This window comes from Gigantopelta aegis, chromosome 4, assembly GCF_016097555.1.
Source record: "Gigantopelta aegis isolate Gae_Host chromosome 4, Gae_host_genome, whole genome shotgun sequence".
Lineage (NCBI taxonomy): Eukaryota > Metazoa > Mollusca > Gastropoda > Neomphalida > Peltospiridae > Gigantopelta > Gigantopelta aegis.
In genome coordinates, this window is record NC_054702.1 from 39503037 (window position 1) to 39518518 (window position 15482).

At 37.2% G+C, this 15482-nt stretch overlaps 1 protein-coding gene across 12 annotated transcripts in view; it reads right to left on the reverse strand.

Moving 5' to 3' along the window:
* Positions 1 to 14929, reverse strand: part of LOC121370530 (trithorax group protein osa-like) — an 80593-nt gene extending 65664 nt beyond the window's left edge. For 8 of the 12 annotated variants that reach the window (XM_041495827.1, XM_041495823.1, XM_041495821.1 and 5 more), the window contains exons 1-2: positions 13651 to 14929; positions 950 to 1156 (exon numbers count right to left, since the gene is read on the reverse strand). In XM_041495827.1, coding sequence (XP_041351761.1) covers positions 950 to 1156; positions 13651 to 14400 — 957 coding nt within the window. In that variant the 5' untranslated portion in view covers positions 14401 to 14929. The remainder of the gene's footprint in view (positions 1 to 949; positions 1157 to 13650) is intronic. The other 4 variants (XM_041495828.1, XM_041495824.1, XM_041495829.1 and 1 more) reach the window with 4 other exon arrangements.
* Positions 14930 to 15482: the final 553 nt, after the last annotated feature.

A 15482-nucleotide genomic window follows, 5' to 3' on the forward strand; every position in this document is an offset into this window, starting at 1 on the left:
CAAACTGCATTATTTTCAAAGCCTGTATTGGTTTAACCTTCTGACTACTGCAGGCAACACACCGTATTTCACACACAGTACATTCACTCATGCATATCAGCAATAGAAATAAGCAGAAATTTGTACTAGTCCACCGGACAGGTACATCTAGTAATCTACTTGTTCGCCAATATTTTCATTTGTCCAAATAAATATTTAGTTTCATGCAAGTGCAAGGACTATGTTTTTTTTACTGCTCAAAATGAAACTGCACTGAAAATGTTTTACTTGTCCACAGCACAACCAGAGTAAAAATTGTTTGTCCAAGCACATTTTCACTTGTTGGGGCAAACGGACAAGTGCTTATTTCGAACAATGCATATTTCCTGCCGTTTTGTACATGTCACTGAACAGAAATAATATTAGAACACTGATTGAGACTAACCATGATAATCGTCTTGTCATTTTGTTTTTGTATGAGAAATACATGGAAATTTTTAATTGAAAAAGTGGTTTTTGGTGAGGATTTTTGCTTCACAACAACGGTGGAACGTTGTGACAGCTAGTTTCATAATAAATTTAACCTTTTCACCAACAACAAAAATCACAAAATACTGGTATATGAATTGCAGTTTTGAAAAATATAATCTGGTCAGCAAAACAGTTATTGGGAATTATGGCCATAAATACTGGACATGTGGCCACAAATGCGCATATGTAAACATTACTGCATTGATGTTTTTTGCCTAATTTTAATCAACATTAACTGATCTAAAATATTAAAATTAGAAAAAAACACAAAAATACTTATCAATTTACATATGAATATTATTTAATATTATTTTATGTATTTACAAAAAAATTAAGTAAAAATATTTTAGTAAAAGTTATAAATGTTTTTTCCTCCAAAAATTAATATAGTAGTCAGAAGGTTAACCAAATGTATATTGTAAAAAGCTAATTCACTAACCATTTGTTGAGAGAAATCTTGACCGGCCATTCCTGGAGGCCTACCGGACTGGTTGCCCATCATTGAAAAGCGCTGCCCACCTCCAGGAAACTGACCCGGGTGTTGTCCTCCATACAGTCCAGAGCCAGCTGTTGGTCCGGGCTGGTAGCCGGGTGCCACCCCTCCAGGTCTCCGCTGTTGGTTCATATCAGCAGGCACCGAACCACTCTGTTAATTACACTCGAAAATTAGTCACTATATATTTATATACATATATATATATATATAGATATAGATATATATACTGAACAAAATAAGAAATTTCCGTTAACTTTGCTTGAACATAACTTGATGAAAACAAACCGGGGGAATAATTGTTATATATGCGTTTAAAGAGTGTTCCATGATGCATCGTTTGGTGCAAAAATCATGGCCATAGGTTAACAGAAACTGGGAGAAATTTTGACCAAGTATGGTAGGGGTTAAAAAAAACAAAAAAACTTAATAACGGGTATGACCACCTCTTGAATTGACCACTGCAGTGCATCGCAGGCGCATAGAATTGACTAAAGTGTTGATTTCTGCCTGTGGAATATTGTTCCATTCCTGAATGAGCACTTGACGAAGTTCATTGACGTTAGCGGGTGGGTTGGGACGACGCCTCAATCGTCTGTCCAGACTATCCCAGACATGCTCAATGGGGTTGAGATCAGGACTTTTAGCGGGACAGTCATCAATGAAATCAATGTTATTTGTCCTAAGAAAATTTACAGTGTCTCTAGCTGTATGAGAGGTGGCATTATCATGCTGAAAAATCGAGATGTTGGCATTGTTATGGAACAGAGGAATGTCATCGCGGTAACGTTGAGCATTTAAATTGCCATCAATGACGACTAGTGGTGAACGATAACCATGGGCAATGGCTGCCCAGACCATGACACAACCCCCACCTCCGAAACGATCTCGTTCAAGAACACAACAGTCAGCATAGCGTTCATTTCTCCTACGGTAGACACGCACCCTGCCATCACCACGTTGTAAAGAAAATCTGGATTCATCCGAAAGAAGAACGGTATTCCAGCGTCGCCATATCCAACGAGTGTGTACATGTGCCCATTTAAGACAATGACGTTGCGTTAAAACGCATCCGACGTAAGGACGTCGTGCATGTAAACCGTTCTCCCGCAGACGATTACGAACTGTTTGCCCACTGATTCGGTTATTATGAAGCCCAGGTGTGTTAGCAGCAGTAGCAGTGGCAGTTTGGAATTGATTGCGCAAATGCGTGTTCATGATATCGCGGTCTTGACCACGCGTTGTAACACGCGGACATCCATGACGTGGCAAGTCGTTGGTGCTTCCTGTCATTTGAAATCTTACGCAAAGATTTCGTATCGCTCGACTAGAACTCCTAACATGCCTTGCAACGCCTTCTGTCGACATGCCAGCATCAAGCATGCCAATCGCCCGTTCGCGTAAATTATTGGGTATTGTTGGCATACTAAAAATGCTACAATGTAAAAAAACTTTAATTTTTTTTACAAATTTTGAAGCGTTTTCGTTCACTTGACAACAATGTCAGTAAGACAAGTAAAACAAATTGACCGAATACTACACGGGACATGTCGAACCATGCATGCACGTGCAAATTGAATTTCACGTTGTCGACGATTAACAGTGCAAAAATAATAGATAAAATTCATGAATCCTGATAATACAGGTCAAGGCTAATACTACCTATATAATTTCATTACACAATGAATTCTTTAACACAACAAATACTACATGTACAAATCGGAAGTTTCTTTTTTTGTTCAGTATATATATATATATATATATATAGATATAGATATAATAGATATAGATATAGATATAGATAGATATAGATATAGATATAGATATAATGGATATAATAGATATAGATATAGATATATATATACAGGGGTTGAATTATTATTATGTTTTACCACTATCCCAAAGGAATAGTGAATTTCAAAAAACACTATTCCGTCTAAAAATGTACTATCCCTTCAATTATTAATGTACCACTAGTTTTCCTGACTGTGCTACGTCGCCCTGTACTATATTGCGTAACGAATAATTGTTTATATACCAGTCTATGCATTATTGCGTACTAGCTGGAATTACAAACGAACTCACTCCAAACATTAGTCTCGATCAAAAAGAGGTTTATTTTGTACTGGTAAAGACCGGCCTCGGTGGCGGCGTGGCAGGCCATCAGTCTACAGGCTGGTAGGTACTGGGTTCGGATCCCAGTCGAGGCATGGGATTTTTAATCAAAATACTGACTCTAAACCCTGAGTGAGTGTTCCGCAAGGCTCAATGGGTAGGTGTAAACCACTTGCACCGACCAGTGATCCATAACTGGTTCAACAAAGGCCATGGTTTGTGCTATCCTGCCTGTGGGAAGCGCAAATAAAAGATCCCTTGCTGCCTGTCGTAAAAAGAGTAGCCTATGTGGCGACAGCGGGTTTCCTCTAAAAACAGTGTCAGAATGACCATATGTTTGACGTCCAATAGCCGATGATAAGATAAAAAATCAATGTGCTCTAGCGGCGTCGTTAAATAAAACAAACTTTACTGTGTGGTCCTTAACCATATGTCTGACGCCATATAACTGTAAATCAAATGTGTTGAGTGTGTCGTTAAATAAAACATCTCTTTCTTTCTTTCTTTGTACTGGTAAGTGCATGAAAAAGGTCTTAGTAGCGCGAGGATTTGTTCTGCAGAAAAATTTAACTGAAGAAAAAGCATAAGCGGAATAGTCGCAGACGATTTTCGGTATTCCGTGCTTTATTTTCACTTTCATGATGGAATATTGGAAGAATTGTTTTACTATTCCGTTTCAAAATTTACTATTTGCAGAACAGCGTAAAATTCGACCCAACAGATATATAGATAGATAGATAGATAAGATAAATAGATATAGATATAGATATAGATATAGATATAGATATAGATATACATACACACACACACACGCATACATATACTTATTTAAAAAATCACAATAAAACACTACTAAATACAGGCCTCTGAAAATTGCAAGTTTCGTTCACAAATTGCTCGCGTAAGTATAGTTTGCATAACCCATTTGCGTACGTGCACAGAATTTATGACAGATACATGTTCCTAAAAACGAAATGGGTAATACGAATTTGTTGTTTTTGTGTAACCCATAAATGGTTTACACAAATTATCAATTATCAGAGGCCTGAAATATTATATCACAGTAAACTGATAAAATGTTAAGACAGACATTTTAAATGGTCAAAAATTGACAACACAATTTCCATTGCATTTGACAGTCCGTGACATCGACCTACTAGTAGAGACTGAGTGCAATCACAAGAATGCATGCCCACTAGTATTTTTCAAGACAATGACATATGGAATGCAATCACAAGAATGCATGCCCAGTAGTATTTTTCAAGACAATGACATATGGAATTTAAAGGGTATTTAAGTAAATTACACTATTAGAATTTGTGAAATTCCAATTTAAAATAGAGCTTGTCAAGTGTTGCTCACTATCACTTAACTCATGACAGTTTGATCAATTAAGGACAAGTTTCATTATTAAATAGGTCTCAAATTATAATTTTGGTTCGAATCATAATATTTTATTATCAAATATTATCCAGTAATACAATTAAATATTTTAATTAAAATTTACCAGTATTAAGTATTTAATGTGCCCTTGTTATGTTAAAATAAATGTAATAATTATTTTCTGATATTACTGAAACGAATATGGCCCAAGAACCTCTACAGGAAACTATTTGTTCAGTAGTCTCTTGCATATCCACTACACAAGTTTTAGAGATCACTAGTTCTGTAATGTTAAATACCAGTTGACTCATCACTGAAAACAGCACGAAATGCACTGATTTAGAGTCTGGCACCAAAGTAAAACAATGCATGACAAAAGGTGTTAAGCTATGAGTATGACCAGGGTTTTATCATCCATATTTCTTGACTCTAACAATCAGACCGGCCTCGGTGGCGTCGTGGCAGGCCATCGGTCTACAGGCTGGTAGGTACTGGGTTCGGATCCCAGTCGAGGCATGGGATTTTTAATCCAGATATCGACTCCAAACCCTGAGCGAGTGCTCCGCAAGGCTCAATGGGTAGGTGTAAACCACTTGCACCGACCAGTGATCCATAACTGGTTCAACAAAGGCCGTGGTTTGTGCTATCCTGCCTGTGGGAAGAGCAAATAAAAGATCCCTTGCTGCCTGTCGTAAAAAGAGTAGCCTATGTGGCGACAGCGGGTTTCCTCTAAAAACAGTGTCAAAATGACCATATGTTTGACGTCCAATAGCCGATGATAAGATAAAAAATCAATGTGCTCTAGTGGCGTCGTTAAATAAAACAAACTTTACTAACAATCAGCATCATTCCCCACCATTCACTTCGTTTTTTATTTACAATTTTTGACTAAAACATTTCCAATCAGAATGTAGATATTCCTTTTGTTTATGGTTATATATATATTTTGATATCGATACGTAACACTCGACAAACACCCCTTCCCTCACTCATAACATTTCATAACACAAAATAGATATATTAATTTGAATAAACCAGTACATGTATATGTATAGTATTACTCTTTTAAAATCTAACTTGGTTTAATAATATGAAAATTCCCTTTCTGTTTTGTAAAACGACACAAAAATTCCCAAAGTCAACGCCATAGGCGTCAAGTCAAATTTTAGAAATAAAACCATGACGACACTAAAAAGGTCAGTGTCTTGATGTCTGTTGTGTGATTTTGCTCTTGAAATCTTAATACATGCAAAATATTACAGTAACTTGGACTTCTCACCAAGTACTGCTAGTAACTCTGCAACTTGAGATAATTTGTTTTCTTTAGACTTTGGGGGTAAGGGTGCCATTTTGCCAGCTATATTAGACTCTGACATCACAATATATGTTGTCCATACACATTAATAAAAAAAAAATTTTTAAACTAACAAAATTATATAATGGTCTGTCCTTTCTATAGAGAATCATAAAACTGTGGTAAATGCCAAACAAATGATATTTTCAAACTTAGCCTGACAAGAGATCATGTCAAGCAGCAATGAATATCAATTACACTGACAAAGCACATGGCTAATAAGCATAATGAGGTGAATGTAAACAAAAACACATGGCTGAAAGGAAGCTAGTGTAACACTGACCTCAGAGCAACCTATAAATAAAAGCAGCAATTTCTGTACAATATAAAAATAGAAACACACACACACATACAAAACAGAGGAATGAGGCACCACATGTTATTGTTGAAAACAGGAGAGAAGAAAAAAAAAAGAGCGATGAATGAAATACACTTGTAACTGCTGTGCCAGATGTGATTAAATCAAGATCGCAGACAGGTGGTCAATAAAACATGTACCGATGTGTTCTGCAGGAGCCAATTACTTTACGAGTATTGTTCTTTGGAAGACTTCTGAAGCAGTATATACATATACACATACATGTACGTATATACCTATACGTATACATACATACATATATATATATATATATATACACACAAACACATATACATAGCTAAACCAATTTGCAAGCAAAAATATGTTTATTTCATGATGATTTTAACACATTTTTATTTACAGTTTAACATGTCATCAGACATGTGCTAAAGGACCACATAGTCAATGTATTAAATCTGCTGCACACATTCCTTGGGCTACGCTCTTTGATTAGCAGCAATGGATCTTTTATATGCACTTTCGCATGTACAGGATAGTACATATCACAGCCTTTGTTACACCAGATGTGTAGCATTGGCTAACAAAGATGGAAGTGGGTTATGTATAATAAATTTTTTTTTTTTTTTAAAGAAATCAATTGGTGACCAGGTACTGATATTAGCTATAGAGTTAGAGTGACACAAAGATCTAAAATGGTGATCCCCATTTAGAATGTATGCAAAGTATCAGTTGAAACCATTATCTAATTTTTGGATGGAGAATATGGAAAATACCTGACAGTACAGATGATTAAAATCCCAAATTTCATCTGTGGCTACAATGAAAATTAGCCCAATGGCCCCACCAACAGTAGTCAATCATTTCTATAGTACCCGACACCAGAGAGGTGCCATCTCAGCAGTGTCCTACCAATCACATACATACAATGTTTCAATCTTGTCTGGGTGTGTCATATGCTGTTGTCTAGGTGTGTAATGATATTGTGTGGATCCCCTTTTTCTGAGATGATTTGCATGTCATTATTGTTGAATGATGATATCCAAACTATTGCACGGTACTAGTGATGGGCAGTTATGAAATTTGGATTTGGAGAGGAAAAAAAAAAGAAATTTTGTTTTCACTTTTTTCCTACAACTAGAACCAGACTTCACTATCTTCAAGCTCCTGGGGTGTCAATGTTAGAAATGATAGATCAAGGAACATTTTTGTTTACAATTTTTTTTATTAGGAACATGATTTGCTAGTAGTCTGAAAGCTGATTAGCAACTAGTAATTAAACATTACAGAACTGTGTAGCAATCTCTGAAAGTTGTGTTGGCAATATACACTTGCAACTGCTCTACCAGATGTGATTAAATCAAGACCACAGACAGGTGGTCAATAAAATATGCACTGATGCGTTCTGCAGGAGACGATTACTTTACGAGTATTGTTCTTTGGAAGACTTCTGAAGCAGTACATACATATACACATACACATATACATATAGCTAAACCAATTTGCCAGCAAAACTATTTTATTTCTTGAGGCTTTTAACACATTTTTATTTACAGTTTAATGTGTCATCAGACATGTGCTTAAGGACCACACAGTCAATGATATTAAATCTGCTGCTGACACTCCTTGCGCTACGCTCTTTGATCAGCAGCAATGGATCTTTTATATAATACAGGATACTGAACAAAATGTTCCCTGTAGATGTGATCTGTGGGCGTGTTTGGCCATTTTATATCATAATGTGACAGGTTCAACTCCCTTTGGTATATATTTTTGTGTGCAAACTTTTGTTTTAACGACGCCTTCTAGAGCACGCTGGTTTATTAATCATTGGTTATTTTATGTCAATTACTTGGTAATTTTATTAAAAGCTATACAAATTTTTTAACTCAATATCTTGAGGCATTACGAAATATGTCAGGAAAACAAACTTTCCTATCTCCTAAGTTCAAGGGCCATAACTGTCACAAATGCTTAAATCGGCATAAAAGTAAAACTTGATCTGTAACAATTTTGGACAGACAGGACAGAGATAAAACCTAAAGACACCTCCAGTTGGATCATTAGGGGACTTATAACTGCTTCTCAAATGGATATTGGAATTTCAACAATCTTACTTTCATGACAACAACAGTGAAAGTATTATGTTAAAAGGTCATTCGTGATTGGTTACTAAAAATGTTAACTTTTTGGTGTCAGTGCTGGAATGACATAATGGTCCTAACCTTGTCATGAAGTCAAAAGTATAGAACTGGGCAGTATACCATTCGGGATTGGTGTCATGACAGTATCAGTATTTTGACGGTAATTTACCTCAGTATCGGTGTGGTATTCGGCATTGACAAAAGAATACCTTTACCGATATCATGCAAGTTTTTTTGGGGGTATACCTGGCTCTAAACACATGCTTGCATAATGTTTATATTATTTCATAATCCAATATCACCACATTGTACATGTGAAAATTTTACATGCTGAATTTTCTGTCAACTTTCCTCCCAACTTTTTGTTGCGAATATGATGCCCAAATGCTCTTCTTGTTAATAAATTTGAGTTAGAGTAATGCTGACATATATTTTTTATAGCGTTCTACTTGAATGCTGGTCATCTCGCCCCAGTGAATTGTCAGCATGCCCCAATCTGGTTAACTCGCCCCCCAAAAAGGTCCCAATTTAACTCGGTGTTTATTCAACTTTTCTGTCTATAAATAATTGTAACGATAAGTGGTCATAATAGCGGAGTTTCATTAGTATTTTTATACTAATGAAACTGCGCTAATGAAACTCTGCTATTATGACCACTTATTAAAACTGATCTTATACTGGGGAGGTCCTAATGTCATAAATAATAAACTATTAATAATAAAGATGATGATTGTTTTGTGCAGTTTGATGGTGTATTTTATCATCCTAGTTTGTCTTCACTATTGGCATTTGAGAACTTAATCACGGTATTACAATAAACTGTCATAAACAAACTTTTGTGAGTTTTCTCCCTTTATTTCCATAATTAGTGTACAAAAGACTCGAGATTGAAAAGTCTCGAAAAATTAACGAGCTACTCTCGATTCACTAATATCAAAACCTATATTAGCTTGGCCATTTACCTTTCGACCGACCGTTCAAAGTTGCACCAAATTCCCTCAATCAAAATTGTGCACCCTTTTCTCTTTGGCATTTAACTGCTCCATTCAAATTCCATAGCACCACCCCCACCCGCCTGCTACCGATTTGATCGGGCTGCTGGTGCTCCCTCCTCTCCCCCCCCCCCCCCCCCACCTTTCCTGTCATGGAAAGAGGAGCCGGCCAAGGCCGGCACTTGTGCCCACGACAGGCATGCGCTACAACAGCTTGTTCTGAATGTGCACGTAAAACCCTATGACATGACATGACAAAGTCTCGAGGATGATGGGTGTTTATTGCCACAAAAATAGGGGTGGGCGACTTCTTGGACAAGTTGACCAAACACTGAGGTGAGTCAGTAACATTTTTGGAGCCAGTTCACCTGCTCCCTTCTACTTAATGGCTAGAATATTTTTCAATACTGATATTTCGGTATTTTGTGATTTGCTTGATATAGTAAGTTAGTATCAACACAATACTGATTACAAATGGTATATATATATATATATATAGTAAACTGCCAGCTTTTAAACACTGTAGGCAAGAATTCTATAGACTGAGCTAGATCCCACCTCTCATCATATCTATATTTAACATATCAGACATATAACCCTATTGAATATGTTTGGGTTTTTTAAAGTATGGGGACTACCTTTTTAATATTAAGTGAAGGGAAGGAAGGAAATGTTTTATTTAACGACCCAATAGCTGATGTGTATTTTTGTGCTGGGGTGTCGTTAAACATGCATTCATTCATATGGCGTCAGACATATGGTTAAGGACCACACAGATATTTAGAGAGGAAACCTGCTGTGGCCACTTCATGGACTATTCTTTTCGATTAACAGCAAGGGATCTTTTATATGCACCATCCCACAGCAATGATAGTACATACCACAGCCTTTGGTACACCAGTTGTGGCACACTAGCTGGTACGAGAAAAAGCCCAGTGGGCCCACCGATGGGAACTGATCAGATACTGATCACGCATCAGGCGAGCACTGTATCACCGACATATGTTTTATTTAACGACGAACTCAACACATTTTATTTACGGTTATATGGCGTCAGATATATGGTTACGGACCACGCAGATATTGAGAGAGGAAACCTGTTGTCACCACTTCATGGGCTACTCTTTCAGATTAGTAGCAAGGGATCTTTTATAGGCACCATCCCACGGACATATACCAGTCGTGGTGCACTGGCTGAAACAAGAAATAACCCAATGGGCTCACCGACGGGGATCGAGCGAACGCTGTACCACTGGGCTACGTCCCGCCCCGCTGTATCACTGAGATACATCCTGTCCCTATAAGTAAAGGGATGCAACACTATTTTCACTTATAAATAGTGTCTTCCTGTCTGGCATTACAATTTTGAATCTATTGCTATCTTAACAATATATTTGCCCTGTGGGCCTCAAATTTTCATTGAAAGTGACCAATACTCATAGTATTGGGTGTGAGATATCAAAGTTACTCTTCCTATACTTTTTAAATAATTTCATATTCAGTATGATACTCATAGTAGAGGGCCAGAAAACTTGACATAACCTAGAAAAAAGGGTCAATCCTAAAAAAAAAAAATCATAGTAATATTATTAGCATTGTTTGGTTCGTTTTGTTTTAAAAAATACAGATCTATTCTGGTAAGCATTCTATATAATCCCCAAATGTAGTTTTCAAAATAAATTAATAATCCACTTTCATATGCATATTGGCTAATGCTGGAATTGCTTTACAGACTGTAAACAAAAGTGGATTGTCAATACTGCACCCACCCATTGATCAGAAGTAATTTTTGTAATCCAAAATGATCACCAGATGGATCTGCGCTTGCATTGTAAGAACATTTTTGCAAACCAGGCCTCTAAAAATACGATAATGAGAGTTTTCTTTGCATGTAACTTGCACAAGTCTAGCTTCGTATAACCCATTTTCCATCGTGCATTAAGTTTAGCACATCATGGTCGTGAGTTAAGAAAACGCCACACGATACCAGTGCTGTGTACGAGAATAGCCAACTGCATCGCAACCGTTGACATCATGTTTGTCTTGCCACAATCAGCTATTCTCGTATGACGCACTCACATTGTGTGACGTCGCCTTTACACAACAATTAATTGTGTCATCAGAATTTGTTTGTGTCACCCACAAATGGATTGCAGAACCAGTGTTCAAGATTAAAATTTTTGGCCAGTATCCCAAATGGATACTAACATTTAAAAATCTGGTATCCCAAATGGATACTAACATTTAAAAATCTGGTATCCCACCTGAGAATTTAGTATTATATGGTATCCCGGTGGGATACTGGGTTCTTGAAGTCTGGTATCCAAACCTAAAGTCTGGTATCCACGGGATATCAGGATACCGTTAATCTCGAACATTGAGAACTGTTCAATTCTCAGAGACTTGCAAACAGGGATGCAGATGATTCTTCCTCTGGACGTTTCGTCCACGAAAAAGTTGTCCAATGTTGAATTCGAGACGATTTGTCCACAACCAAAAATTGTTCTTGGACAATTCGTCCACTATAATATTACTTGTTTATTTTTTACCATAAAGCACATGCATATATGTAGGGGAGGACGGAGCAATACACACCCTTTAAGGGAAATCATGTGATTTCATGGATGTAACAGATGATACAACTTGGTTGGAAATTTGTAGCAGAATGGAGATAATATTGTTTATTGGTTGGTTACTTCAAACGACATTACACTATGTTATTTTTGACATAAATGACGAAATTTTCATACGGTGCGCATTGACTATTACCTTCCGATGCAAAGATCCTAGTAGAAACAACGAAAATCATGTACGAGTGTGTGGATAAATACGCACCTGTGGACGAAATGTGTACGGTAATATAGCAATCACAATGTAGAAATGGTAATTTAGCAAGAGTTTAGTTACTAGCTTTGTTTTCTAAATAGTATGTCAGAATTACAGCTGCAATTTGAGAGTAATTTGATTAATAACATATCAATAAAGTACTATAATGGACAGAGACAGATAACAACAAGTTGATAGAGCCACTAAAATTTAGTTTGTTAAATATACTAGTAGTTTACCACAAAATGAAAATAATTAACTATTTCAATGACTAAGAAATAACATTTGAGATTTATAGGTCTAAATGTTATAATCGAGTGAACGAATTGTTGGGAGGTGGGTGGACGAATGGAAGGACTTTCCTTTAACATTGTCAAGTTAGGGTTGGTGACCGTGCCAAAGGAAAGTCTTCCGGACGAATTGTACGGTGGACGAATCGACGGGATGCAGATGATTTGTTCTCTGGACGTTTCGTCCACTAAAAATTTGTCCACTGTAGGGGTGCATAGTAGGTGGTTACAATTAAGTGCCTCTTGACAATGCCAGAAGTAACTATTGAACACTTCCCGAAGTGGTCAGACTAAGCCCATAGCTAAAAGCTGATGGGGAATGGCAGGTGTGTGGCACAGATAGCCACAAGAGACAAGCATCTGTCGCGGTTGGAGAGACAAGGACTGGGATGTGGAGGTGGACAGTCAAAGAAGTTGAAAGACAGGAGGAATTGCCAGATTGGAAAGAAATGAGATCTAATTCAAAAAGTAGAGAAAGGAAAGAGGGAAGTGGGATAAAATAAATAAATAATAATAATAAAATTTAGAACTTGACTGGAACTTGGTAGCGAAATGGAGATAATATCGTTGTTTATTGGTTGGTTACTTCGAATGACGTCACGACATTTTTGACATAAATGATGGAATTTTGGTTTAGTTACTAGCTTTATTTTCTAAATAGTATGTCAGAATTATAGGTGTAATTGAAGAGCAATTTGAATAACAACATATCAATAAAGTATTAGGACTTAATGGACAGAGACAGACAATAACAAGTTGATAGTGCCACTAAAATTTAGTTTGTTTCATATACTATAGTAGTTTACCACAAAACGAAAATAACTGACCATTTCAATGGCTAAGAAATATCATTTTAGCTTTATTGGTCTAAATGTTGTAATCGAGTGGACGAATTGTCCCGAGGTAGGTGGACAAATTGTATGTGGACGAAACGTCCAGAGGACGAACCGTCTGGAAAGCTGCAGATCAGAAATCAACTGTGGTTACTTCTGACCAATTCACACAATGTGAAAATGTTTACATGAATGGCTTTCACAACCTAAAAACAATGTGACGAATACAATTGTTTTCAAGATTTTGTATCATAAATACATAATCGCAATATTAAAAATAATCAGTTCTAATATTGATATAAGATACACATACAAATAATACAGGTCGACGAAGTGCACTGGACAACACATAAAAAGGGAAAAAAAGAAATCATTTTATGGAGATTTCACTCACTTGATTTCTAAATGCAGAGATGCTTGATATGGACCCCTGTGGAAAGGAACCAACCCCTCTCTGGTTTGCATTCCAGTTTTGTTGCATATTATAAGGCATGTTCCCTCCTCCCATCTCTGACCCCTTCACAGACCCACTAGGAAACTCATTGTAACTGTTCGGATATCGCTGAGGTACAGCATTAGTTTGTAAGAGCTGATTTAACGTTGGTGTGGGCCCTCCTTGTTGCGATATTGTTTGGCCCGACATCATCCTTTGAGAACTTTGGTTGTACCCTGGAGGTGACATCATACCCATTCCAGGGGGACCAATTCCTGGACGCGACTGACTTATCACTGGTTTACCCATTGTTGGGTAGCCTGGTCTTACCGGGGATTGGGAGAACTGTCCATGATACTGAGATATTGGTGTCCCAAAATCTGTGCTCCCAGCCATGGGCATGCCACCATGTTGCTCACCAAGGGTATAGTTGCCCCTGTTGAAAGAATTGTAACCTGGCATCTGGCTATGGTGCATGCTGTTAAAATTTTCTGTGCTTAAACCATGATCACCAGAGGATGGCGGAAAGTTATTCATCTCTGAATTCATTCCTTCCATCGGTGAAAAATTCGTTTCAGTGTTGCTTATATTTTGCTGGCCACCATCTTGAAAAGAGTCCATTGTGACAGAACCGCTCATCTGGTTAGGAGAGCAAAGCTTATTGTGCATTACCATTCGGTCTGTATCATCGTCAATGGTGGCATTTTCCATCCCAGATACTCACCGATTTGTTGGTACCAAACACGGTGACTCAGGCTGTACTATATCCCTGCCTTTTTTGTTCGGTGTGCCAAACTGGAACAACATAATTCATAACGCAGCGACTGAAAAATCGTGTGAACCGCCTTCAGATGCTTGGTGTATGTCCTACAATGTTTATAGAAATTTCCTCGATAGCCCTTATGTTTCTCCAGAACACGTGTTTTACAACAATATTCATATAAATTAGGGTATTATACTTAGGCGGTGGGCAGCATGGCCTTAAACACACTGGTATTACATTGTACACTTCAATAACAAGCGGGAATAGAGATTTTTTGTCACTGGATTCATGCGCAATGGCGTGTTTCCGGAGAAAACATAACACGGTGTCATGCAATTCCATTTACTCCATGTAATATCTACTCAGTCAAACATGTGTAATAAACTACACTCATAATGCGCGGATTTGGCACGCAGCATCCGCTGAAAAGTACCTCGGAATTCTTTTCTACTCTCCCTTGACTGAGCGGATGGTTACTGCAATCAAGTTGTAAACCGTCTTCAGCATTCTTTTCAATTCTGTCGGTTCAATTAGCTAATCTTTTCACCTCCCGCAAAGCGAAACAGTTCGATAAAATCAATAAAACTTTATGAATAATGGATTTCGGGATACTATTTTTCTCAAAACACTAAAACAAAAGTTTTTCTACAAAATAATAATAAATTTACTAAATTCCATGTTCATTTATATGTCATAAATTATATTTTTGGCTTGCTAATGGGGAGGTTAAAGGATCAGCAACGGTTTGCCAAAGGGCTTTCGCACTGACGTCAACAAGAGGCTAGGTTTCATATTATTGGGCACGCAATTGTTGTTATTCATTTTTTCTTGACGCCAGTTGTAAGGCAGCCATAGCAGCTAGTATTGCACTTTTCCATAACATAGTTCCAGTGTAGAAAAATTGTAGTTTCAAAGAGAAATAAAATTTTATAACAAATGATTTAGTTGTTGTGTATTTTGAGTGCAGAGAAAATAGAAATATCTATCGGCTGTTCCCGTTATAAAACACCGTCCCTCGAAATGCACAGAA